Below are 26,969 nucleotides of genomic sequence, written 5' to 3' on the forward strand. Positions count from 1 at the left end.
GACCAAGAAAAGAGAAAGCAACAAGGGTCGCTGGAACAGCGAGAGGGAAGCCGCCTTCGATATCCTCCAGAAGGCGCTCACCAAAGTACCGACCGTCAAGGCTCCGGATATAGAACGACCCTTCATACTACGCAGTGATGCTTCCGATACACGCATAGGCGCAATCCTTACGCAAGATCATGACTCGGTGTTACACCCAGTCTCATACGCTAGCCGACAGTTATTACCTCGAGAACAAAAATACTCGGCTATAGAGCGTGAGTTTTCAGCTCTTGTTTGGGCTATAGAAAAGTTTCATATATACTTATACGGAATCACTTTTGTAGTTCAGACTGATCATCAAACCTTGCAATATTTGTCGCTGGCAAAACACCTTAACAGCAGAGTCTTGAGATGGAGTTTGGCCTTGCAAGAATATGAATTCCATGTAGAGCACATCAAGGGGTCTGAAAATGTCGGGGCGGATTACATGAGCTGAATTCAGTGACTATATACATTTGTGCAACTATTTCAGCATGGTGAGGTTACATCTCAATGCAGTAAGCCGCCGACATAATTCATCTAGACATACTCGGTTTTCGGCCTGCTGTGTGTGTGTATGTTTTGAGCTACTCCATCTGAGAGCTAAGCAGCAGTTTTTTGTGCAGAAAAACTCTCCCAAAAAGGGGCCTATTGTGGTGTAGTATAGTGACGTGGTGGTGCTTGTGAAGTGTGATGGCACCGTGTTGTGCCCCACGGCCGTCGCCTCCGAGCGCAACGTGCTCGGAGGCGACGGCCGTGGGGCACAACACGGTGCCATCACACTTCACAAGCACCACCACGTCACTATGGGCTTCTCTTTTGAGTGGCGGAAAGATGATGATGACGTTGGCGCGACACGTCACGCATGAAACTGCGGCCCGCCAAAAGGAAGAGGAAGTTTGCGTGAAAGGTTGCGCTGCAGCCAATGCACGAGAGGGAAGAAAAGGAAGACCAGTCGAGGGCAGAACGAGATCGAGCTGGCTGGAGTGCAGATTTTGGGTGTCGCGCGACTGCGGTGTCGGGTTCCGGACCTGACCGCGTGAAGTCAGGCAAGGCCAGGACGCTCCAGCTGACCGCGGTGTACTTGGAGGTACGCGGCCTTCCAGAGTTCCGGCCATGACTCTTCAAGGTCACGTCCAAGGTGTTCGTTCTGGCCGTGACTGTTCAAGGTCACATCCCAGGTGTCCGGGCTTCGGCTTCAATCCCGAACCACCCGTGGAAGGTGGAACCTTCCGCGTGGTGATCAGCTACTCGAAACGAGCCAGCATCGGCAAGCGGCCGCAGTTCTTGCTAAGGCAAGGGCTACCTCGTCTTCTGCCAAGCGTCGCCATGCTGGTCAGCGCGTGACTCCAGCAGCTAAGACATCGCCAGCGTCCGCCGCCTCAACCCACCAAGCCACCGCCACCATTAACGCCACCGGTGACTGTTGATTCTTATAAACATTATAGCTGGACAGCTTACAGGACATAATTTAGTTTCTCGCGTCTGTAGATTGCAACTTCATTTTTTTTCTCTTAATTAGGCTTAAAGTTTCTACTTTTCTTTTCACACCTTAAACGGCTTCGTCACTTCTTAGCTTCGAGGCTTTGCCTCCGAGCAGCAATTTATTAAACAGTAAACGTGCATCACAGACTGCAGGCTGGCTTAATGATGTCCTCAATGATGTGAGCATTTTGTCGACTTCACTTTGAATATTGTGACGCTCGACAGCCGACACTCTACATGGACGCTTACGAATAGGATGCTCATTACCAGTGTTTATGTGGTAGGTCATACCAGTAGCTTTCCCCAATGGACGGCCACTGAGGGCAAAATGTCGATGTAGGATAGCAGAAACCAGTGGAGCTCGTCAGTCTGCTGCGGCGTTAAGTTGTAAGTCATCATCGACCTAATTCAGAACATAGTCACCATCGGGAGCTGGTGGTATTGAGGCGAGCTCTACATAGGCCAGTGTCTGTGGAGGAAGGCGTGCATATCCTGTTGTGCAGAGGTGACTCGGCCGTTGTGCAAGAGGTTCTGTTGCGGGCAAGTGTAAACGAAGCGTACTGGTCGAACAGTCTGTAGACGTCGGACTACGGAGTTTCGCGGATTCGTAGCGCCACCTGTCAACGTAGTTTTCGGTAGTGCAAAGTCTGACTTCCATTGCATAGTTTGCTGTGCAACCAGGTGCAACTACAGCGTACGAAAGAAAGATTGAGCTAAATATTAGATGTATTTGCGCATTGAACACTCAGAAAAATAGCAACGAACTTATCTCCGCTAGACGGAGATAAGTTCGTCACCAAACCACCGTGAGGTGCTTACTGCTTCACTCGCCAGAACAAGCACGAAAACAAGAGCAGACGCAACAGCTCCACGCTCTACGAAAAAAAGACCCCAGTCGACGCTACTGTTGCTCTGTGAATTGCTACGGACGTAAAGGCTTTCAGTTTCACTGATTTCTGCTGCTTTCACGAAGTACGACGGCGTAAGCGCTGTATACGGGCCCTTGCGAACGTATTCGGTGAGCAAATTACTCGCGTTCTCCACAGCCATAAGTGTGATAATGTAGGTCTCCTGTTATTGTTTCAGGTAGCCTTCACGGAGAACCATGGTAACTGATCATGAAGTTTAACGGACCCTCTGACTGTGGTGCGCGAGGTGCAACACCAGACAGGTAACGACTGGCCGTGATAAACATCGCACACGCTGCCACCACCGATAATCTGAGGTTATCGCCACCACACAGCATTACGCACACTAGGGCTTTGAAGGCTCTAAGTAGCGGCTTTAACTAGGAAATGCGAACACGTGCGTCATTAAGGTAAATCGCAAAATTATCGCAAGCCCAAATATTCTTTTTTTAATTTTTTGCCGTTGGTCTCCGGCATTACCGGAGATATATTGGAGGCATCGGTTTTGCCTTTTCTTGTACACTGAGAAAGTGGCTACGCATATATCCCCATTTGCAGTGTATTATATGCACGCACAGAAGACAACTGTCAACAGAACATTCGAGCATGCTTAATAAAGCACTTCAATGCACAGCAAGCAACTGCAAGCAAGAATGCAACTCCAAAGCGAAAATCATCTGGGCCATTCGTGGCGTGTAAAGAGAGCTCCGTACCACTGATCACATGGTTTGTTCGTGTATGCACTTCGCTAAGTGCTTGCCTCGAACTCGATGTCATGCAATGCTCGCTCGCGCTTAATTGCTAGGTGCAGCAAGCTGACAAAAATTAAACATTTTTTGCATTCTGCCCGTAGTTCGTTTTGATAAGCTTCCTACTTTTATGAAGCGAGCTTGGATTGAAGGAAGAAGCTTGCCAGGCCCTTGAGTTTCAGGAAACCACACCTCAATACCAACGAAGGAGGAGGGCCTATGCACGTTCGCTTGCGGACGCCTCTGTGTGCTCTACCCAAATATGTTTGGTGTGGCGACGGAGGCGCTGGTGGCGGCGTTTTTCGCAGTGCCACCTGGGCAGAGTCTGACGTCTTTGGTGACAGAATGCACGGACAGGAAGTCGAGGCCTAGGATTATGTCGTGGGGGCATTTATCAAGGATGGTGAAGAGAACAGCTGTGTCTCTATCCGCGATGCTTACACGAGTGGGGCACACTCCAATGATAGATGCTATTCCACAATCCGCAACCCGGACGTACTGAGTTGTCGCAGGTGTGAGGACGTTCTTGAGATTGTGGCGAAAATCAATCGTCATCACGGAAATTTGAGCACCGGTGTCGACTAGAGCAGTCACATGAAAACCGTCTAATTGCACGTCTACAATATTCCGTTTCGCCTTTATCGTGAAGAGAGGATTTTTTGTCAGCCCAAGTGATGCAGTGCCAGCTCCGAGGGCTGCAACACTTAGTTTTCCGTCGGGAAACCTCGTGGGAAGGTGGGAGAAGATGGTCGGCAAGTAAGCGGAGAACGAGACTTACGACATAGGGGGCATAGAGAGCGGGAGTAGAGGCGTTCATTAGCAGGTTCCTGGGCAAAGTAGTCGTGGCTGGTCTCATGGCGATAGGCTGCACGGGCATGGAAGGTACGAGGGGAAGCTTGTGCAGGAGAACCCCAGCGACTTCTGCAATGGCGAGAAATGTGACCAATTTGGTGACACGAGAAGCAGATTGGCTTGTCATCGTAGGTTCGCAATGTGGATGGATTACGAAACATTGAGGAAAAGCCAATCGAGAAGGGGCGTGCAGGTGCGTATTAGAGCTGGAAGTCGGTGCAGGAAGGTGGTGAAATAGAGCAAATTCTCAAGCTAGCGATTTTCTGCCAGACGACTGCTTGAATGAGGGGCAACGTAAGTGAAGAAAAGGGGCCAGGGAACGTTGGTCCCACCTCAGCTGGAGCAGCAGCTTTAACTTCCCGCCCTCCGAGTCGCGTCAAGTTGTCACAGGTGTCTGGTGGATATGTGTCGAGACGCGAGAACATCGCAGTGGTGTTCGGAAAGCGGTGAAACTGATGGTATATGCGTCTGTTTTTAGCTTGTTAGAGCCTGTGGCATTTCTAAATGTTGGCATCAACAAATGAAGCATTGTTGAATACCAACAAGTTGAACGAACCGTCGGCGATACCTTTTCTTGTTTTTAGCATTACCGGCAAGATGGCGCAATGCGCCCACATCACCACATTGTCACGATGCGGTGGCGCGTGCTCTCATCTCCCATGCTTGTGGTGAGTGAAGACACATTTATTGGGTCCAGCGAAACGCGATAAGAGGCGCACCTGGCTAATCCCACGACTGGACCGGAAGGTCTAGCTTGCCGGTGCGATCACGGGCATGCTGGACGGCCAGTTTTTTGGTATTCATAGGCGGGACTTTGCAGGAGCGCTTCCCACTCTTCCTTAGTGAACCTAGGGCCCAATTACCCGCATTCCCAGAGTATATGAGACAAAGTAGGAGCCTTGCCACAGGCTGTGTAAGAACTATTTAGGTATATGTCCGGATATATGCTATTAAGGGTGGCCGGATTTGAGTATTAGTTAGTTCGGAGGAGTCTGAATGTGACCACCTGCGGCCTGCTTAGCTTGGAATGCAGCGGCGGGAAGACTCTTCTCTCCAAGTGAAAAAATTTAGTAATTTTATTGTGAGTGCTATTGCGTCCTTGTGACCGGGAGAAAGTCGTCTCATGCGAGGGTAGCATGGTCAGGAAAGCCACGTGCGGCATCGTGAGCCCACTCAATGAAGGTATGAGGTGCCCCCTCGATTGCCCTGACTTGGGCAGGGAATCAAAATATTATGTGTTTGGAGCTGCCACTGTTTTTGCCGCTTTTCAGAATATTAACTACCTGCCGGGCAACCCGGCCTCTTTGGAATGCCCTAACGGCCACCTCTGAGTCGCTATACACGCTATCTCTCTGATCGTTTTGCACGGGAAAGGCAATGACCACTTGCTCGGCAACCTCGCGATCTGTAGTTCAAATCAAGGTAAAGTTGACGACTTGGCCGCAAGGTAAATCCGCAAGGGAAATCGCAAAAGCCTTGCCGTCGCGGTACACGGCGGCGTTCACGAAGCTTGCGTCTGGCTTATCCACAAAGATGTCCTTTAGTATCTTCGACGTTCTTGCCCGACGACCTGCGTTTTGTACAGGATGCATATTGCGGGGCAGCAGGGTGACGAAGAGCTTCTCCATTAGTTCTCGAGGGATTTCGGTGTTGCTAGCTAAGTCCTTAGGTGGGGTGAGTCCGATTTTTCTAGAATCCGCCTACCAGCCGATGTGGTTGAAAGCCGATTTATCTGGGCCCACTCCTGAGCCTCGGCAATCTCCCCTATTGTGTTGTGTATGCCGAGCTTAAGGAAGTCCTCGGTGTGTGGTCTTGCTGATAGCAAGTGCGCTCGCTTGATGATTTTTCTAATGAGGACATTGAGTTTGTCCCTCTCTGCTGTGATCCATTTGTGCATAGCACCATGTAGGTAAAGTTACATAGCACACAGGCGTTGATCAGCTGAAGCAGGTTGTCCTCCTTGAGGCGTCTGTGTCGGTTCGTGACCCTTCGCACGAGGTGAAAAACATTCTCGGTTGCTGATTTCGCGCAATGCAATGCTGTTGCCGCCATGCGATTCGTTGAACATACCCAGGAATCTGATGACGTACACCATGAGAATCGTATCGCTACTCCGAGTGAACAGGTGAATGTCGCTCTCAGAGGCCCTGTTTGTCTGCCCCTGTTTTCCTGTTCGATAAAGCAGAAGTTTGTATTTGGTCAGAGAACACTGAGTATTGTGGGTAGCTGTGACGTCTATGGCCTCTTGTATGGCACTTTCCACTTGCCCTTCACTACCACCGGTGCACCAGATTGTGACGTCATCGGCGTAGATGGTATGGTTGATACCTTCAACTTGGGTCAACTTCTTTGATAGTGCGACCACGCGTAGTTGGCTTGGCAGAGAGAAGGTGGATACTCACGAGCGCACCCTTAGCTTGCAGGAGCGGGGGAGGATGGTCATATGTCTTGGCTGGCCTTTGGCTTTCAAAGAAATGATTCTGTTGTAGGGACCGGGTGCACGGAGGTCGTTGCAATCATTGCATTGTCTCCATTCGCAAAAAGAGTGCACTTTTCAGACACAGCGAAGTAACAACTGAGACACCTATTCGCATTGATCTGTACCTGTGAGTGCGTTTCACGTCTTATTTCTACGTCAGAAACGCGGGGAAGGTTTCGATCTGCTTGTCATTCTGCGCGTGATCTTCCAATTTGTTGCTTTTGCCTTAATTGCTTGGCGTTTGCAGCAAAGCTGTGACTTTTTCATGCTAAATGCCAAAATATGTTGTAAGTGTTAAATTAGTGTTCTCCTAGATTTGAACATTTAAGGCCTACTTTTTAAAAGGAACACTCAACTGCTTTCCTCAGAACATTCTAACATACCTTTTGCTAGACTCCACCCGAACAGCGTAATTAAAATCTTAAACAAGGATCCTTCTGCTGATGTTGCCTTTATTATGACTTAAAGGTACTTCTCTTGAGTGTTTCCACGAAGTTCAACAAAATAAACTGTGCTAGAGTTCAGGTAAGCAAAGTTACAAAGAGCGTGTGCTACGCCGTGAAGTGACACAAATAGAGCGCACTCCTCGAAATTGCAGGTGAATGCTCCAACTTTAGGTTGGCGCTGAGGTTTGAAGAATGCACACAAACATTATCGAAAGAGCACAAGCAATTTTATTAATTTCCTTTTTCTACCAATGGGAATGTCCAGGTCCTCTTGTTGGCAGCGAAACATTGAGAGTACATCTGCTGTTATCCATTCCATTCATCATAAATATCGAACATGTGCAAGGAGAGGGGCATGGAACAGTCTCGTTGCAGACCTATGAATGTGGAGCAAAAATACGAATATATGACATAAATGTCCTAGTTCCGCTGTTGTTCTCTGATAATTCATAGCATCGCTTTCACACTGGTATCTCAAAAGCGCAATTATTTTGCTGTAATTTCACATGCCACTTTTTTCTGACTCAACCTACACGCATAAGGTTATTTGTGGAAAGAATTGACAGCGATGGAAATCTTGGAACACATTGCTATGCACGAGATATTTCATTTTAAAATTACCAATTAGAGAGCTGGGACCCGGTAGTAAGGGATGGGCTCACCTTTCTCAATTAGCGATCTACACAACTACAGAAACCTTCAAGAGCACTTACTTTATCAATAGAATGGGGGCGAGCGAAGCTGGGCGTGAGCTTGCCTGACAAATACTTTTTAAATGCGAAACATTTCTTTGCGTACTGCAAACACTGTTGGCGTCTATCTGCGTATCTATCTATCTAGTTGATTACGTTGGGGTGATTTCGTGATCACCCACTTCGAGTGGTGTGAACTAAAGTTAGTGTGGGAGGCTAAGATGGTTTGAAAAATATGACGCACTAGTCAACACATAAATAATGCACCATCCCGTCACATACATTGTCAAACAGTCGCCGCCAAACTATGGCACATACCCACGGGCGGGTATGTGTCACGGGTGACTAACACTTAGTATCTACCCAGAAAGCACGAGAACACACATGGGCAATTTGGACGCATCAGATTTAAGAAAAAACGTGACATCAGCAGCTTTTACCCGACAAATGCAAAAAATAAATGTCAGGTTCGCGCGTTACAAACAGTGCGGCCTAGTTCGGACTAAGGTCCCTAGATAAAACTTGTTTCATCCAGAGACCTTAGATCAGACACAGATGTGGCGCTACCGTGAATGTCCAAGTGCTTCCTCAATTTCTCTCTGTCTCACTCGTCTTTCGAATGCGTTACTACGTTGGTCGCGGGTGTTGGTAGCTCAGAGTTCGAACGAACATACGGATCTTCAATAGCGGGCACGCATGGCTCCGTGTTCAAAGCCACACTCGGTTTAAGGAATATTTATGGAGTTGCGGACACGAACAACGTGTGCTTCTTAACAGCGAGTGTACTGTTTTCGTAGCTACTAATTGCACTGCGCTAGCTTGGCGTCTGCAGCAGCTCTGTGGAAGTAGGCTGCCAGCCATTTCCAACAGTATCATGCTTTCGCAGTGTTGTTGGAGATGCCTAAATAAAACTGTCACTTAACGAGTTAATACCGCTGTGCGCCTGGTTAGGCAAGCAATGGCACCACTCATACAATGGCACCACTCATTACCACTCAGACAGTGGGTGATGTGATCACCTATCAAGGGTGATTAGTTGCTGATCGCACGTTGTCTTGTTCGAGATGCCTAATTAAAACGGTCACTTAATGACTTAATACCGCTATGCGCCTTGTTGGGTAAGCAATGGCACCACTCATACAATGGAACCACTTATTGCCACTCATACAGTGGGTGATGCAATCACCTATGAATGGCGATTAGTGGCTGATCGCACATTGTCTCTACATGGCTGAAAGGGCTTGGTTTCATTTCAAGATGCGTTTTAGGCTACGTGTAACAACGCTCACATCAATACTCGAGTGTGCAGCGTGCTTCTGTGGGTGGAAACGTTAAAAATTTGAAAAAAAAATGCCTGTATACTGAGACAAACTGTATAAAGTGGCATTATTTGGCGTAATGACGGTAGTTTGAGAAGCAGATAAGGTGCGAAGCTGCCAGCACGTTCAGGGTAGTGCTGGCACTCTTCATCTTTTTAAATTGTTTGGGACACGCCTCGACGGTAACAGGAGATGTAGGTTTTCCACGGCGCGCATCGTTGCGGCCGCCACCGTACGCTGTTTTCTTTCGTTTCTGTTTGCTGTTTTAAGGTAAGCGCACACTGGCATGAAGCAAGCTGTGGCAGCGTCCTGCCTGTCCGTGCCTCCGCTCGGAAGCCAGCGACAAGCTGTCCACATTGGCGGTGCCGCGAGAAAAGCGAGACAAGAAAAGCGAGACATGTGGGGGCGTGTGCGGCCACCTGCTAGCTGCCGGCTCGCGGGGAAGGGGGGGGGGTGATCTTTTAGAGAATGAAAAGGCGGAAGGGCTAGAAAACGGGGTGTGCAGTGCGTGATAACTGTCTCTGATGTGAGGACGCCTCAACCAATACGCTCACGGGGGAACGTGGAATCAAGAGACGGAGTGAAGAAAAGAAAGGAGGGAGGTTGAAATGAAGATTGAGACAAAAGCTCTGTTGCAATTCCTACGCGACACAGACTTGAACAAGCGGCTGTAACAGCTATGTCACGCACCGCGAAAGACAAGACTGGACTATGACTGAGTGTGTGCGCGTGTCGTGCCGTATGTGACGTGTTTATGTCTCTTCCGTCTCTGCTCTCCATCTTTCATCTCCCCTATCCCCCTCCCAAGCGCAGGGGATCAAACCGGTGGCCTATAGGCTGGTTAACCTCCCTGCCGTTCTTCTCTTCCTGTTTTCCTTCCTTCATTTCGTAGCAAACTTCGGCGACTATCAGCGTATCTATCTACATAGCCGCCTGCGACTTTTAGCTCTCCTGGCTGTTTCGATAATGGTATCGATACCAAACTTGGTATGACATAACATAATTGCATGAGAAACATATTTGACTGGTCACAACATGAAAATTATGACATGTATGTCATGAATGTCATGATTTACATTTCATGGTCCTGTAGCTCTTGCGGCGGTTTCGTTCACATGGCATGTTGCAAAACTGTTATCGTATAGTATGATTGCATGGCGAACACAAGCTACAAACTTAACATGACACACGTGTCATGTAACAACATGACTACATGCCACGCTCATGATGCGCTCGCGGCCGTTTCGGAAGCGTCACATATACACAATTTGGTATTACGAGACGTAAATGGATGAATAAGGTATGATACTGGTGCGAAAACGATAAACATGACATGCATGTAATATATCAACATGACTACATGCTATGCTCATGATGCGCTCGAGGCCATATTGCTAGCTTCACATGTACCAAACTCGGTATTACGTGACGCGAACGGACAACATAGGTAAATGACACATCCAAACATGATAATCACAACATGCGTGTCATGTAACAGCTCGACTACATGCCACACTGATGATGCACTCGTGGCCGTTTCGCTAGCTTAACATATGCCAAATTTGGTATTACGTGACGCCAATGAATGGCGAACGTATGTGACTGGTGCAAACATGATAATCATGACATGCGTGTCACGTGAGAACATGACTACATGCCTAAGTCAAGGCGGCAATACATTTTCACGTGACGCGGTGCGCGTGCTCGTCGGCATTCATTTCGTCGCATCACGTTGGCATTGCCACGCCAGGCGCTGGTCCTGCCATATACTCGCAGGCGCGCTGCGCTGCTTTGACGCATATGCGTTTCAGAACGCCCGGCGTCCCTCCGTATTTAAAAGAGGAAGACGCAGTGTTGTCTTGGTAACGCATCGGCACTAAATGCAGCATGTCGCATTTCATGCCAGTTGCCATCGGGTGGCGGCGATGGACGCTGGTCGCGCCTAGTGTCAGGTTATACACTGAGTGCTCGCGTTTTGCTATCGTAGCGTTGCTGTACCCAGTGTGCTCGAGCGTCAACGCTACATTGAAGAATATTGGGCTCTTCAAATTGCGCTCGCCACCGTTTTGCTAGCTCCACATATTCCAAATTGTGTGTTACGTGACGTGAATAGATGACGAAGGTAAACGACACATTCAAACATGACAATCATGACACGAAAGTCATGTACGGCATCAATTACTTCCACCTCGTAACGTTGTGCTGATTTTAAAGAGACATATTGTCACGCGCTAAGAGATCGAAGGAACGTACAAAGGAACGCGACTGTGAAAAATAAAAAAATTTGTTATCGGTGTTTGACGTATTTTCCAAGAACGTGCACAGCATGTGTGAAACTCCAGCAACAGCTCGCTCAAACGCTGCTTGTTCGCTTCAGAAAGCGTTGGATTGATGTCAACGCTGCGTAAAGGCGCTTCAGCAGTGCCGATGGCCTCGGAAGCAAAACATTCGGTGACATTGGCAACTGGGTTGGCATAGGTGATGACAGTTCCAGAAAAAAGGTGCGGGTACTCGTAGCTGAAGTTTGTGACAAAAACGTCGCAGTGATCATCACGAAGGTCGACAAGGCTTCTCGCTACGCAGACACCCTGAGAGAGCAAAAGCGAGTGATTGCTTTCTACGACTGCTTCGCCATGCATCACTCGGTCCCACGCCACCTGAACCACAACAGTTGCACCGGGTGGTAACGTGACAGCGTCGTCGACGACGCGAAGAGACACTGGAGAGTGGCTGGGGTCGGCGTAAGGTGTTGTGGCGTTTGTGCTCGGGAAAGTGACTACACGTCATCAAATGTCAATTATAGCACCATGCTCCCTGAGAAAATCCATGCCAATGATCAGGTCTCGAGAACACTGCTGAAGAACGCTCAAACTGGCAACAAATGTACAACCACGGACTTGCAGTCTTGCCGTGCACATACCGAGTAGCTTGACGATATACCCGCCAGATGTTCGAATTGGCGTTCGGTTCCAAGGCGTCGTTACTTTCTTGAGAAGGGCGGCCAGCTTTTCGCTAATTATGGACTAGTCCGCACCAGTGTCCACTAAAGCGCTGACTTCGCGACCATCTAGCGGAACAAGAATATCTAAGGAAACTCTTCCGCAATCAGCCGGTGGTGTCGTTGTCGATGTATCGTTGGTATCCTCAGTCCGCGTCGATAGGGGGTCTTGAGCATGATCAGTCTGAGCGGCCTTGCCCCTGAAGGTCGCTGGGGCTAGTTTTTCCGACGTGGGCTAGGCGACTAGCCCTGCGCCACGCCCGTATAGGTGCGATGATTCGGCAGAAACCGCCGCGGTGATGGAGAGCATGAGTGGTGCCGAGATGTCAATCCGCGCTGCTGAGCAACGTAGTCAGCAATTTCCGGAGGCCGCTGGCCGAACCTAGGAGGTGGAGAGTTGGCCGAAAAACCTCGAAGTCCCAGCTCTCGATAAGTGCATTGTCGGTAGATGTGACCAGGTTCACCACAGTGATAGCAAAGAGCACGTCGATCAGGGGCCCGCCACACGTCTGATTTTCGCGGAATCGGTCGGTGGTCACTGAGGTATGGGCCCGCTTGGATTGCCTGAAGCATGGCTGGGGCTGTGGTATAAGGCAGAGTGAAATGTGGTGCAGGTTGGCGCGCAGAGTTTGATCTGCCGGAAGCATGGCGGGGCCGTGGTGGGAAGCGGAGCCACAGGTGGTGCTGGCTGGAGCAGAGTTTGCGCATACGACATGCGAGGGAAGTCATTTAGGGGCCGCGGCTCTGTCTGACAGGACGGTTCTCGTAGTGCCTGCTGAACTTCATCTCGGACGATGCCGGACAAAGAACTGACGGTGGGTGCCGAGGGTACAGATAACTTCTGCAGTTCTTCGCGAATTACAGAGCGTATGAGTTCTAGGAAGAAGTCGACGTGGGCCCCAAGACCACCCATGTAGTCCGTAGCAGAAGCAAAGTTCACTTGTCGCTCGTACGTCTGGGTCCGTTGCCGAAGCGGGCTTTCAATCAGGACGGCTTCAGCAAGAAACTCTGACGTAGTCTTGTGGGGGGCTGCGTACAAGACCACCGAACAACTGTTCGTTCACTCCACGCATCAGGTATCGCACCTTCTTCTCTTCCCGCATGTGAGGGTCGGCTCATCGAAAAAGACGCGTCATGTCCTCAACATACATTGCTGTGCCTCCATTTGGCATTTGCATACGGCACTGGAGTTCACGTTCAGCTCGCTCTCGGCGATCGGGACTTGCATACGTTTCAAGAAGCTGGCGTTTGAAGTCCACCCATGACGTGAACAGACCTGCCCGGTTTTCGTATCAAACACGTGCCCCGTCATTCAAACTGAAGTAGGCATGTCGGAGCTTGTCTGTGTCGTCCCACATGTTATGAGTGGCAACGAAGTAATAGTGGACTAGCCAATCTTCAACATCCTCAAGGACAGCACCATGAAAGGGATTCGGCGTTCGTGGTTTGAACAGTGTATATTGCAATGGCGTTGCGCCTTCCATACCGGCTGGGTTGGAGGTGCTTGGGACGGTGCTGCCTCCACCAGTTGTCACGCGCTAAGAGCTCGAAAGAACGTACAAAGGAACGCGACTGTTAAAAATCTCAGAGATAAAGGACGTCACCGCTGGCACGGGTTGCTCGTCTTCGTCTTCCTCGTTCACCGGCCCAGAAATGACCTAATGTTAACTGGCACAGAACACCAGGTGGCAATATCAACATTTCTTATTTGTGCATGTTTCACATATCATCGATTACCACTGTACGTGGGATCTGCAAGTTTTTTTTGTAATGAAATGAACCATGTAGGAAAACCTCTCCCGTGTGCCCATTTCACCGGTAAGAACACCACTAAATAAACATCCTGGCACACCATAGAAAGAGAATACAAAAAAAATGTTCAATAGCAAATGCGCAGTAAAACCAGAACCTAAATATGATGAGACGGAGAGCAGCCAGCGTAAGGCTTTATATGAAGCGAGTGAGTCCAAATTGGCAGCACTGGGTCACTGGCTGCATGCTGTGGTTAACTCTGCCAAAAGCAGTGTCGAAATTCTGCCATCTATACGACTCGGACACGATTTTAACGCCTCCGCATTTGTCCACACACCGGCACTTCCGCAAGAAAAACCTGCTCCTGCCGTAATGATTATCCCTTGGTCAAGCCGACTACTGAAAGAAAAAAAGAGGGGGGGGGGGGGGGTAGACTTTGCAAACAGAAAAATGTTCATCCTCTTTCGTTTGGAGCTCGGCTGCACCTCTGACCATGGTTGGCGTCTATTCTAGCCCCCTTCCCCCCGCGTATCGTTTGTAATTGTGGGAATGTGGTTTGAGGAAGACGTTCGCGGAATTTTCATTGTGCGGACGACGACGCCAGAGGACCATGCTGCCTCCGCAGTCCGCCTACTTTGAGACGAACCCTTGCTCGCGTTCAACGAGATAACAAAAAAACGTCTGTCCGTCAGATGGGTATTCTCCTCCTACACTCTGGCTAGGCTTGAGTAGGGCGCCGGGTAGTCACCATTGCACTATTACAAGCCCATGCGTATAGTAAGATTGGATGTGATATGAATTCCTAAGTATTGTATGAGGTTGCATGATTTCAAGGAAAATCGTTTAAGTAGTATACCCGAGAAGAGTTTGGTGACCGAAATATATGCTTAACTTTACATAAGTGAATGTTTAACTCCAATAGCCACAAGCTGCACCAGTTAGATATTGTAGTTAAATCGGAGTGTAGGTGATTACAATAGTCGTTTCAAGTAACTGCTGTAAAAAATCGCAACCATCAGCAAAAAGGTGGATATTAGAAGCTACTTGAGAGGGTAGGTGAATATTATATATTATAAACAACAATGGACCAATTACCAACTCTTGGGGCACTCCTGAAATAACATGGCACATTTATGAACTGTAGCCGTAAGCAGTAACGTACTGTAAGTTATTAGCAAGACAGCATCCAGCCTAATTTAGTAGGTAAATGTCAAGATTTAGGTTCCATATCTTGTGGATGAGAAGTTTGTGACACATTCTATCAAATGCTTTTGCAAAATAAAAAACAAATGCAGCCAGCGGATAATGAACGATCAAGAAATATATCAGTGAAGGGTACAGGTTGAGTCTCACGTGATTATGGTTTCCTAAAACCATGTCGTGAAGGCGAAAAGAAGATCTTATTTTCAAGAAAAATGAGGATGCTTCTGATTACGAATTGATTATATAATTGGTAGACGCACCTGCTGGTAAAAGAAATGGGGCGATAGTTGGTCGTTAAGCTTTTGTTACCTGATTTGAGAAGGGGAACTACCTTTCCTATACTTTGCACTGATAAGGTAAAGTACCTGTGTGGAGTGATAGGCTCAATACAGCTGTCTTCTGTAGTAAAAAATTGCACATTTAAAATACAACGCAGCTCGTTTCTTAGAAAAAAAAGTATTTTGTAAAACTGTATTATGATCTATTTCCACAATGTGCCCAACAAATAAAAAGATCATTAGACATTCATTATGCACACATTTGAAATAAACGCACGAAAAATCAAACACGAAAGCAGCCAAAAAATGTGCGCAACCTATATACATATCCCAATACAAATATAAAAGAAATATGGCGCGCACAAATTTACAAGTTATACCTATAAACAGATGCAAATGCCAAGATCATAACAGAAGTAAGGAACATAAGCTCAAGCACAGTAATCAGTAATAAATGCACTTTGTATACATTCAAACAAAGGATGAAAAATAAAGCATTCACAAGTACTTTCATTTCTTGTCCTTATCAAGCCCCAGTAACAATTTCCTCTTTATGAGATAGAGCCCATCACCGACCAAACATTACCACTGCAGTGACTTCTTCCAGTTCTTTCAAGCATAAAACCATAGGAACGCTCAATTTGTGCGTGTTATTGGTGTCAGAACTCACTTCAGCTGCAAAAATTGCACAGACCTTGGCGTAGGCAGTGCCGGGATAAGGGGGGGGGGGGGGTTCTTGTGTACTCATACACATGCAAAGAGATGCTCCAGCATGCATAAGGAACAGCAAAGCCTCCACTCAAAAGAAGTTTCTGGCTACACTGCTGGCACAGCGAACAAATAAAAAAGAAACCAATAAATAATTATGAATTATTCTGAACTAAATGCTAAAGGCAGCTACAATATGATGAAAGATTCATGAACATTAGTTGTGTTTACAGAAGCCTAGGCTATGTTACATAAATTTATTATAAAAGCTTTCAAGAACTTGAGAAAAAAATGGACACCACGTACATTCATCAGGAAACTGGAATATTTTTTTAAAGAAGACACTCAGCTATGATATCCCACGTGTAGTCACTGGTCAAGTTTTTATCCCAGGAGATAGCAGCATTCCTAGTCACTGGTTCATTCGCTTCGCAAGTTTTGCACTGCTGTCCTATTCTTGTGCCTACAGTTGAAAGTCGCCATGTGAACAGAACAACATTGACAGCTGCCATCGATTTCCTGCACTTGTTGTTCGAAACTTTCGGATTACCCCAAAGTGCGGTTTCAAACAACGGAATCGCATTCCTGTCAGCCAAACAAACAGAAATACTACGAGTGACAACTGCATCACGGTGATGAAATCTGCACCGAACCCCCCAGCCACAAACAGACAGGCCAAACGCTGCGTCGTAGAGCTAAAACGTGCTCTTGCAAGATACTGTGCAGGGTCATTACAGCGGCCCATTGCACGTTTCTTTTTTCAAGCAACTCACAATGGGCCAGACGGGCCAGGTATCGGTGAATCTCATGTTTTCTTGCGAGCGACGAACACACATCTCAGCCAGTCAGCCAGAACCACCTTGAAAGGTTACCCCAGATTAGGAAGACGCTTCGCGTTGCCGGTAGGTCCACAAAGGACAACCAGTGGCCGCCCGCCAGTTTCACAGAATGCCCGAATGAACGGCGGCCATGGTAAAAAAAAAAGGGTATGAGCCGCAGTTTTGGCTTGTTGAAGTTAAAGCCACTCCATCGCGTCTTCTACCGGACAATGCATGGAGAGGCTTTAGACCGGGCATTCCCGCTTCCAGGCAACTGCAGGGATGCCCCGCCCCCGATACTCGACAGCGCGCGCCCGGGGACTGACGGACTGTCGGGGCAATCAGGGCGCCCGCGCACTGGTCCTTTGTGCTTTGTGCTTTGTGCTTCTCGGCCCTTTTATGGCCTACAGTGGACTCGAAAGCCAGCGCTTGGACCATTTGGACCGTGCTGCGCGCAAATGCTTTTTTTGAAAGTAATAAACTCTGTTCCCTGTTACGTACGCTTGGTATTATGGCTACCGTGGACCCGCAGTGCAAATAGCGTTATTTGTTCCTAACAAATTCAACCTGCACGCCTTTCAGCATTATATCTCTCTCTTTTAACTTACTTCCGTAAATATTTTTAATTTCTATTAATAAATTGGAGATTTGCGCAATAAAAAAAGGAAGTGGATTTATTTATTTAGAGATTTGTCATTTATTTTACAGAAAAACTGCCAGTCTAGTGCCAGACATTGGGCAGGGATGTGTGGCGCAGTGGACGCAACATTGTGTAGGAGGTACAGCAGTATAGATAGTGTTGGACGAAAGCGTGATGATTCAAAACGCAAAACAAAAAATAGAAGCGACATGAAACTTGGTCCACAATCCCAAGAATGGCCATAAAAGACTTAACAAAACAAAAACTATAAAAACAGTGTCCACTAGGTTATTTTGTTTGGGTAAAAAGTATAAAGAACTCAAATATTAACTGTAGCAAAATAATGTCGGCAATATTAAGAAGCGAGACATTGAAGAATTGAAGCATTTAGGAATCGTGCAGAAGCGAGGCATTGAACCTCAAGTAATCAGTCTGATCAAGCTGGGTATTAAAATGAAGCGCACTGTAATATATATGAAGGTGTAGTTATGAGCCATGTGAAACAGCTAACGCACGAAGAAGCTTGTTAAGATTGACGATTTCAAGAATCTCAGGTGGCGTATTGTTCCGCTCTCTGATTGTTCGAAAAAGCATATACCTGTATAAAGGGGTTCAGTCACTCTTTCGAGAACGGAGGCACGCGTTTCGTGGCGCAAAATTGGTTTTATATAGTTCGTTTTTTTTTTGTATTGAAAGCTCATTATGATATATGCGATAGAACAGCTTTGTTATTTCGCGATAACGTCTCCACTCCAGGGTTTCTAGTTTAGCACCTTCCAAAAGAACTGACGGAGATGTGTTACTTTTAGGTATTGAATATGAATTTTACAGCTTTTCGCTGTATTGATTCAAGTTTATCTGCGTTAGCTTGCAGGTGCGGGTCCCAGAGAGCCGATTATTATTCTAGTATTGGTATTACGTACGTTTCACATGCAGTCATTTAGGTTTGCCGAATGCCTTAGCAAATGCCCGGCTTAAGTAGCCTTGTATTTTCAAAGCTATTTTCTCAGTATAACAAACATGTTCGTTCCATCTTAATTTAGATGTGATAACAAGAGCAAGGTGCGTATACTGTGAGACAAAGGACAAAAATTGATTGCCTAGGTTGTATTGGAATTTAAGTGGATCTTTTTTGCATGTTATGGTTATCGCCAGAGTTTTTCTCGCGTTAAAGGTCATCTGTCATTTTGTGCACCAGTCTTGAATTTTAAAACAGTTATTTAAAAGAACCTCGTTGCTGGATGCGTTAACTACGTTAAAGCGCGCAGGCATTTGCAAAAAGCTTTAGACTTGCTGCCATATCATGGGTGGCATTATTGATCTAAACCAAAAAGAGGCCAGAGGATGGATCTCTGAGGTCTGCTGGATTTAAGCAGTGCAGACGGAGAGTTGATACCACCATCCGTAATACCGCGCCCGGTGAATATTACTCGCGCTTTCAAAGCCTAACCTAAGATGCATTCGTTAATTAGCACTATTAACTAATCAGTAGAAGCTGGAACTACTATGCAACCTGTACACTCGAGAATGGGTTGTAAATTGAGGGGTCTATGTCGTACATACACTGGATGTTCAGCAACGTGCATTTCGCCCTTTTTAACAATGCCCTATTGATGTGCTCTACTGCAGATATTTACCTCAACGAACTCTAATTATCGTTTCGCGGGGTCATAAGTGCCTTCCACAGGAATCCTTTCTTTTCACGCGCACCCTATTTCAATTTTTACGTGGCATCTTATAGTAAACCATCCCAACGCTAGATGGAGCTACGAGGGCTTGACGGCGGTCGCACCCTGAACAAAACTGGCCTGGGAACTTTTTTACCACGCGATTTAAACACGCTCTATACCATCATGAACTTCAAACACGCTCTTTACCACCAGTACCTAAATTCCAGAAAGAAATTGGATACCTGCAAGCACGTGTCCAGGGCAGCGATTCAAATGCGTGAAAACAGCCGATATTTCCGAGAGCGCCCATAGGCGCTGTGCATTATTTTTTAATAGGCTAGGGAACTCGCACTATTGCAACCACGATACTGTAGCTCCGGCAAAAGAAAGGTTCAAACAGTAGCTACTTGAAACCGTGACAGCAATGAGAAAATCAGAAAAGGAGAGGAGTTATTTTTTTGTTTTTTTCTCCGGTCCCTTAGAGTGACGCGGAGCCACGCCCCCACCGTGGCGGAAAGCGCGCCTCCTGCTCGCGAGCCGGAATCTGAGGGACGGACCTCGTAACAGCAGGGTTCTGACATCAGCGCCAGCTCGATCACAGTCGAGGCCGCGCTGCGGCGGATGAAGCTGGATTCACCAGAGTTCAGGACCAAAAGATACACTGAGCTGATCACGCCTCAAAGGTCTCGACCACGAGCAACTGTGGTATGGCACCCCCAACTGACGTGATGCGCGTTGAAGTCTCCGCACAGTACGTGGTCACACGCGAGCGCGGGGGCAAGACGCGGCTCAAATGCGCAGCTGGCCATAATAACAAGACGCACATAAACACTCGTGACCGAAGTGCACAAGCAGTGCGACCATTCGCGACCAGTCGCAAATGGTCGCGCGACCGCTCCTAGTCGCCGGTGTGCACCAGCCCTAATTAGGTTTAACTGTACAGCGCAATCGTTCTCTCAAAAGTGTACAATGGTTTTGTCCAAATGTGAGCAGTTGCTGACCTTGGCTGTCATGGAACTTGACATATCGAAATTTCTAAAGTTAGTCAATAAATATGCATTCTATCAGAAGCTGTGATGATGCCATAGAAAATAGACAGCAGAGGTAGCACTCATTAATACATAAAAATGAGGAACACTTTGGCAATGTAGCGTCATGACTACGACACTGAAATGCAACTATGCGTGAGATTTTCAAGCTCAGCATGCTCCTTTTACAGTGTGTGTCTTCCATCATGGCTGTGCCGACAGAAATTTCACATGGCACTTATGCGTTTTAGGTATGCCAAGGAAGTGCGAGATAAATTGGCGCACTACTTCGTCACAGGCGGTCAGGTGCCTTGGCAGGACAAAGTGGTGAACAGCACTTGAGACGTACAAGGTGAAGGTGGGTTGTAAATGCATTTTATTGCTTACAGAACTTATGTACATAGCATCTTCTTAAGCTAAACAAACAAGAGAAAAATCACCAGTGACACAACAAATACATTACAGGGAAAACTGTCATGTCCAAATATAATCATGAAAACACAAAAATAAATAATTCATGTTAAAATATTTGAGTTATTGCACGGTTATCACTACAATTATCACAGAAATAAGTTGCCCTAAAGGGGTCATGACACCCAATTTTCAACCATAATGTGTGTTGTATGAGCTGATTCTTGTATTTTCACATACAAGCTGGCAAAATTCGAGCGATTTGGTCAAGCTGCTAATTTTTAATCGCATATTTTTATAAACGAGCTAGTCGCCTGACAGTTGGACAATACTGACGCACTCACTATCCATGACATCACGAACCGCTTGCTCGACAAGCTGCTGCACAGTGTGCAATCTGGCAGACGGTCGCGTTCCATCGTCAACTGCGCTTGCAATCAAATTTTTTGGCATTGTTGAACTCTCCACTAAACCTAAATGACTTCCAGGGGTCGAAACATGGCTACTGTGTCAGCAATGTAGCGCTGGTACTTGCAGCAAATAATTTCGGATGTCAAAATGGGTCCAGTGAATGTGCAATGCGTATACCATTTGCCATTGCTCCTTCGGCTTGTCACGTCTCGCATGCCATGACAAAATGGCGGTCACTTGTGGTAGGTTGAGTTTTAGGAGCCGAGAACTTCTACGGCATATTTTTTATTAAAATGATCTCTTAAGGCCCCTTTTCACACGTGTACTAGCACATTTTACTCTGTAGTTTTGTTTTTTGCTGACAACCGTCAATTGTTGAGTGACCAGTCATGACCCCTTTAAGTTGAGACTAGAAAAGTGAACACAAGATAAAAAAAGATGGGTGTCATTGACAATATATAAACACTTCAATTTGCTTCACTGCTCTGATGCAATTTTGCCTCTGCTTCATACAGAATAGGTTCTACTGCATGCATTACATCTTGTGCAATGTGCACTGGTAGCTCTCCGAGGCGTGCATCGGTACGTAGAGCGAAGAAACCAATGTTATCTTTTTTGATGACCCCCTTGTTCGCTCTGATGTGTTCAAGGTGCTCTATGCACGCTTGCGCCACAGCTTCATGGCTTGTGCCCTCTCCTGCATTGCTGCAAAGCAAGTGTGATCTGCGATTCATGCATATGAATGCTTTAAGGTTGCATTGTTACTTCATGAAGCACCATTTAGCAAAAAAAAAACTGTGTGAGAACGACAAGGTAGAAACAGAAGAAACAAGACAGAGCACTGACTTTCAACTGATGTTTGTGCTTTTCGGCACTAAGAAAGAAAAAAATATAGAGGAACTGAAGCAAATTAAATAGCACACTTAAAAGATAAGTGTGTCAATAGGGCGTCTACCTCTCTGTGAGAAATAAATGGGCTTTTGATCTTTGAAACGGACACTCGTGTTTTGGAACAGGGTGCTGATGTTCTGATATTAACGCCTAAATATTACGGTAGTTACATGGGTTCTGTCTGCCTTAGTATAAATGTGCCCACAATAAAAACATCAGTTTAAAGTTAGTGCTCTATCCTGTTTCTTCTGTTTCTACCTTGTCGTTCTCACACTCTTTTTTGTTACTATGTCTGTGTACCAACTTGACCGAGTGTTAACCTTATAAAGTTTTGTATTTTGTAGCATGCGCAGGATTGTTAGAAAAAAATCTGCAAGTTTATCCTCTAAGAGTTAGCGGTATATCTCACCTAGCGCCCTCGCAGGTCCATTGTCGTCTGGACGAGCGTGACCTGCAGTGAATTATACATATTGCTTAAATGTACAGAAAGAGATCTTTTTTCGAAAAGTTGTGATTGTGATCTCTTGCCAGGAGTACCTAAAATAATTTTTTCGTATACACACCGTTTTGATGGTGGTTGCTCTCTTGAGGTGGTTGCTGAAGCATCACTGCAGAAGGAGGCAATATTATTATACAACTTATAAAGTGTTACAATTGCATGCAGCAGAATCTGGTGTAAAAACATTAGGCACATTCTCCAAATGTGCTAGAACATGAAGAAGGTTACAAAACATGTTTTTAAGATTTAATAGATTGGCTATCTATGCATGCCCTTCATTTGTCATTACTTAGGTGGATTCATAAAGGTTTTACTCATTGCTGCAGGTGTCGACACCAGTCTCCTCAGCCGTATCAGGGGTACGTTCCGGTTCCGCTGCATGGCTTGGCCGAGGCGGTGATCTGCAGTGATGAAAACTTATCTCTATGTATTTGATGATGCCACTAGTACATGAACAGTTTTAGGCATTCTTCGGGAGGTAAAATGCCATTATGATTTCACTCAACACGAGGTTTATTTTACACTTGCGTTACCTTTTGATTGAGCACTGCTGTATGGAAGGTGTGCATACAGAAGTTTAATGTGCCTATTATGGTAATAAAATGCTATGTAGGTTGTGCATCTAAATGAGAACAAGAGATATTGTCACGGAGATGAAGTAAAGGTAGAGGAAAAACTCAAGCAGCTGATCAGCACGCGAGGGTGTTAATCAGCCATTGTGAATCTTGCCTGTGGGTTTTCCCCTGTAAACGCATTTCGTACAAAAGTCTCTAACCCCGTAACAATATCTCACTGGCTATGTGAATGAAATTTATACAGTCAATCCTAAATGGCTGTGCAAACGATGTGTCTGATGAAACTGTGCCTGCTGTCATTATGTTTCTTGAACACATGCTGCATACGACTTTTGCAGCATCATTTTACTGCTAGGAATGAGTGAATGCTTCACATTATTCAGCTCACTTGTATTGCAATCAGCACTGGGCACTTGTTCATAACGAATTGACATGATTGTGTTGCCAGTGTATACAGATAATGCATTAGTTTGCTTAATTGCGGCCTGTCGCTGATGAATACTTTGCTTTTTCAGAAATATTTGACGATGTACAATAACCACATTCACACAGAAACAATGCCTGTGCCCTCATGTATTCCTGTGTGCTTTTGTTCAGTGTTGAGTGCTGAATGTATTTAAAAAAATGCAGTGGTTTGGGCAAGCTAACGACCTGAACACCGCCTTTCAAGCATGCTTGTATTTTTCATAATTTTGCAAAGTACAATCACCTAGTAATAAAAAATAATGTTTCTAGGTTCAAGTTCATGCGTGTACAGCTTCAAGTGCATGCACATGGTACCGAAAATTTTTGTGCATGCTCACCTCTCGTTAGCCTCTTCTGCTGTGATGTGGCTGCTGCAAGAGAACATGCAATATGTGATTCTGTCAGTGCTATTGTTTGCATTTTTAGAGCATTTTCACTGTTTCGCTACAATATAAGTACTTATGCTGCATTCTTGTAATGAATATGTGCAATGCTTGTCTATGAACAGCCTCATGACACATGCAATAAGCGATCTCTTTAGATTTTTAGATTTTGTATTAAGCCTTCCTTCTTTTGGTAAATGAGAGCCGAGAATGACACAGAAAGTACACTCAATTCTCTCATTCTTACTGTTCTGTCTTCAAAATTCTGTTTTGTGAAGCTGTCCACGTGTACCCCTGATACACGGTATCATGGTATGCTATATTTTTTGCGTTGTGCTGATGCATTGTGCTATGCTAACCAAAACATTTCATTTTCTGTTCAATGGAGGGTAAGCATTATTCATTACCTTTGGTCAATGGCACTCATGTTGCACAGTACCCTGAAAGAATGATGCACAGAGTTATTCTTCGTAGCTGTAGCCACAATTACTCAACATCAAAACAGCCCATTGCCACCATGTTCATGATCACATGCATGCCCACTGTGAATTACCTCTTGGGACTTCTATGTTTATGTGCAGTGTACTTATGTGTATTGATATGTGTGTATTTATGTGTATGTATAACAGTCATGTGAATTAAATCAACTTTTTTTTTTGTTTAGTACTCAATAGTCAGCTGATATTGAACTTAAGCCACAGGCTCAGATTCTCCTTCCATTAATTCAAGCATGGCCTCAAAATGGGGCCATTTTATTTTTGGAATGTCGGCTGCTCCGGCTCCACTTCTTTGTCTTTCACGTATGTCTTGTTGTTTGCTTTTGAAGATATCACGCAGGTTCTTTAATCGTTTCTCAACAAGGACACCTGAAAACAAAACCCTTGCTGTAAGAATGTACTGTGCATACTGTATTGCTGATAAATTTTATACTTTATTTCAGCACAATTGTGAGCGGTCTTTATTTTCTTTGCCCAGATCATTTCGGCTGTAGCACCCTAGAAATCTGAATATTGGGCATCAAAATGAATCGCATGCCATCTAAACTTGAGTATTGGTAGGGACTTAAACATTGCAAAATCTCTGCCCATGATTGAGGGAACCTGCAGCCGAGGGTTCCAGAAATGCCGCCCACCTAGTGTTTTCGACCGTCCACCTACATGTGCACGACATCACAGCTGATGCAATGATTAGTTGCGCAAAGAGTTATGGACACTGTTTCTTGAAGGTAAGCATGTCTGCCAAGCTATTGTAACAAAGAGGCTGTTTATACTGTCCGCAATTGAAGTTCACTTGCAAAAAGTCTATTTCATGAACCAGCACATGACGTCTTTATCACCTTCAGAGTGAAACTTTCTAAGCATTACTGCATCGTGCAAAACTCCACAGGTGAGTATATACCATTGGTATCGGCCAAGCGAAACTGTCGTGTACAGCGGGAACGATTGTTGTCAAACAAAAACAAACATGTTAAATAACTTGAAAAGAAGGATGAAACTAACTAGAGCTAGATGACAATTTTTGAGAGAAAGAAATGCACAAACATAGTATACGACTCAAAGTGTAACATAGAGAGAGCGAGAGGAAGGAAATTATAAGAAAATAAAGGGACCAAAACATGAAAACATACCAACACATAGAAGCAGACATGAAAAATTGACTTTAAAATATAGGAACAAAGAAAACAAACAAAAACGAGGCACAGTTGGAAGCGGAGAGATATAACCTGTGGGAATAAAGGAATAATCGAAATATAAAGGCACCAATAGACAAAAACACAGGAGAGGAAAGCAACAGTTGTGAAGAAATGAGGATTAGATATGGGCCACATTACAGAGGAATAAATTCCCCCATCTGTGCTTTCCTTCAGTGTTCGCCCAGCCACTAGAACACTACCATACCTTTTTTTTTTTACGATTGCATGTCATTTGGCATCAACAGCATGTCTGACTCCCAAATCCGGACATTTGAGAGTGCTGCTAAACATGTTTTGTATGTCTTAATTACACGCTCCTCTACGGAGTGCACAAAATGCGCTCAAAGCAGAAGCTACTTTGCATTCTTTTTTAAAACAGCACAACTGCAATGCATAGGCAGAATTAAAGCGTAACACCCCTTCCCCCCCCCTCCCTCACCGCGCACTAGATATTATGCATTGCAAACGCCGCACGTTCACAAAAGCACGCATTCCCTTGGCCAGACGATGACGTACAAACACAGCAAGGAGCATGCGCTAGGTGAGTTGGCAACTGCGAGCAGTATTTCGAACGTCTGAGCTTTACTATCATCTATACAATGTTCTGTCATGTCGATTTCGATGTTAAAACTCGGAAAGTCGCGAGAACAAACGTGCACACAACTGCGCTCGCATACATCACAGTCAATACATCTCATGCAAACTAAAACCTTGCAGTACAAATAACAATATTTTCATTGTTCATTCATTGGCAACGTCAGCCATGCAGTACACACCTGTTCTTGCTTATATAGCTACTCAAACAAAAAATCTCGGTACTTACTCGACATGCCGAACATGCTTCCGATCTCTGCCCAAGCCCGGTCCTTCTTTGTCCGATCTTTAAAAGAAGGGTGCCGCTTGTCATACAGATATGGGTACATTTTAATCGCGTCGATGAGGAGCTCGGCCGAGTACTTAAAGCTGGCCGTGGTGGCATTCGTTTGATGCGAGGAAAAATCCACGGAGGAACGTACGTGTCGTTCGTACCTCACGGCAGTAGGCAAGCGCAACGAGAAAAAAAAATAACATACGAGGTGGCCGGATGCAAACAAAGGCTGACGTCACTTCTGGTCTTCGCTGATTGGTTAAACTGTTTTGCGACTGCAGTCGTGCGACCAAAAAATCGGTCAGGAAGCGACTGGCCAAAACAGTCGCTTTGCGACCGTTCGCGACTGCTTGCGACCAGTCGCAAATGGTCGCGCGACCGCGGCTAGTCGCCGGTGTGCACCAGCCTTTAACACTGTCGACGCACACAGTGGCAGCGACGCCCTCAGTTGTTGCACTGCTGAATCGTTCCGTAGGGACCAGCACATGATCAAGCGTGGCACGAATGTATGATCCGTCAATGAAATTGGGTGTAACAATTTCAGGCTATTGGGAGACTGATTGTACATTCGTGCCACGCGCTACGCATACTTTTGTCAGTGGCCACCAGCGTTATCTATCTACGAAAGCCACTCCTCTTGTGATGGAACTTCAAGCCATCCACGACGCAATCCAGCATGCTACCTCTAAGCAGCCCACAATTAAGCAGATCGACGTATACGCTGATT

The 26,969-nt window shown here is 45.9% G+C and overlaps 1 protein-coding gene and 1 long non-coding RNA gene across 5 annotated transcripts in view; both read right to left on the minus strand.

The window, feature by feature from the left end:
- Positions 1–7,158: 7,158 nt before the first annotated feature.
- The window catches only part of LOC142786457 (uncharacterized), a 62,398-nt gene continuing 42,587 nt past the window's right edge, over positions 7,159–26,969 (minus strand). Inside the window, exon 3 of the long non-coding RNA XR_012889052.1 lies at positions 7,159–7,317. This is a non-coding gene — a long non-coding RNA (uncharacterized LOC142786457). The remainder of the gene's footprint in view (positions 7,318–26,969) is intronic.
- On the minus strand, positions 21,674–26,350 carry LOC119169431 (uncharacterized). Of its 4 annotated transcripts, XM_075884182.1 has the most exons (5): positions 26,198–26,350; positions 24,089–24,121; positions 23,637–23,669; positions 22,573–22,659; positions 21,674–22,367 (listed from the first exon to the last, which is right to left on the minus strand). In XM_075884182.1, exons 2-5 carry the CDS (start codon positions 24,106–24,108, stop codon positions 22,169–22,171), a joined length of 339 nt encoding a protein of 112 aa, XP_075740297.1. In that variant the 5' UTR covers positions 24,109–24,121; positions 26,198–26,350; the 3' UTR covers positions 21,674–22,168. The 4 variants fall into 4 exon arrangements, with proteins under 4 accessions (XP_075740297.1, XP_075740299.1, XP_075740298.1 ...); XM_075884184.1 differs by lacking the exon at positions 24,089–24,121; XM_075884183.1 differs by lacking the exon at positions 24,089–24,121 and having other exon boundaries at positions 22,573–22,674.

This window comes from Rhipicephalus microplus, unplaced genomic scaffold, assembly GCF_043290135.1.
Source record: "Rhipicephalus microplus isolate Deutch F79 unplaced genomic scaffold, USDA_Rmic scaffold_24, whole genome shotgun sequence".
Lineage (NCBI taxonomy): Eukaryota > Metazoa > Arthropoda > Arachnida > Ixodida > Ixodidae > Rhipicephalus > Rhipicephalus microplus.

Coding starts and splice junctions, on each gene's coding strand:
- LOC119169431 (XM_075884182.1), bottom strand. CDS start 24,108: ATGAGTGCCATTGACCAAAG. Junction 23,670..24,088: donor ATGAGTGCCATTGACCAAAG/GTAATGAATAAT, acceptor GTTCTCTTGCAG/CAGCCACATCACAGCAGAAG. Junction 22,660..23,636: donor GCAGAAGAGGCTAACGAGAG/GTGAGCATGCAC, acceptor TCATCACTGCAG/ATCACCGCCTCGGCCAAGCC.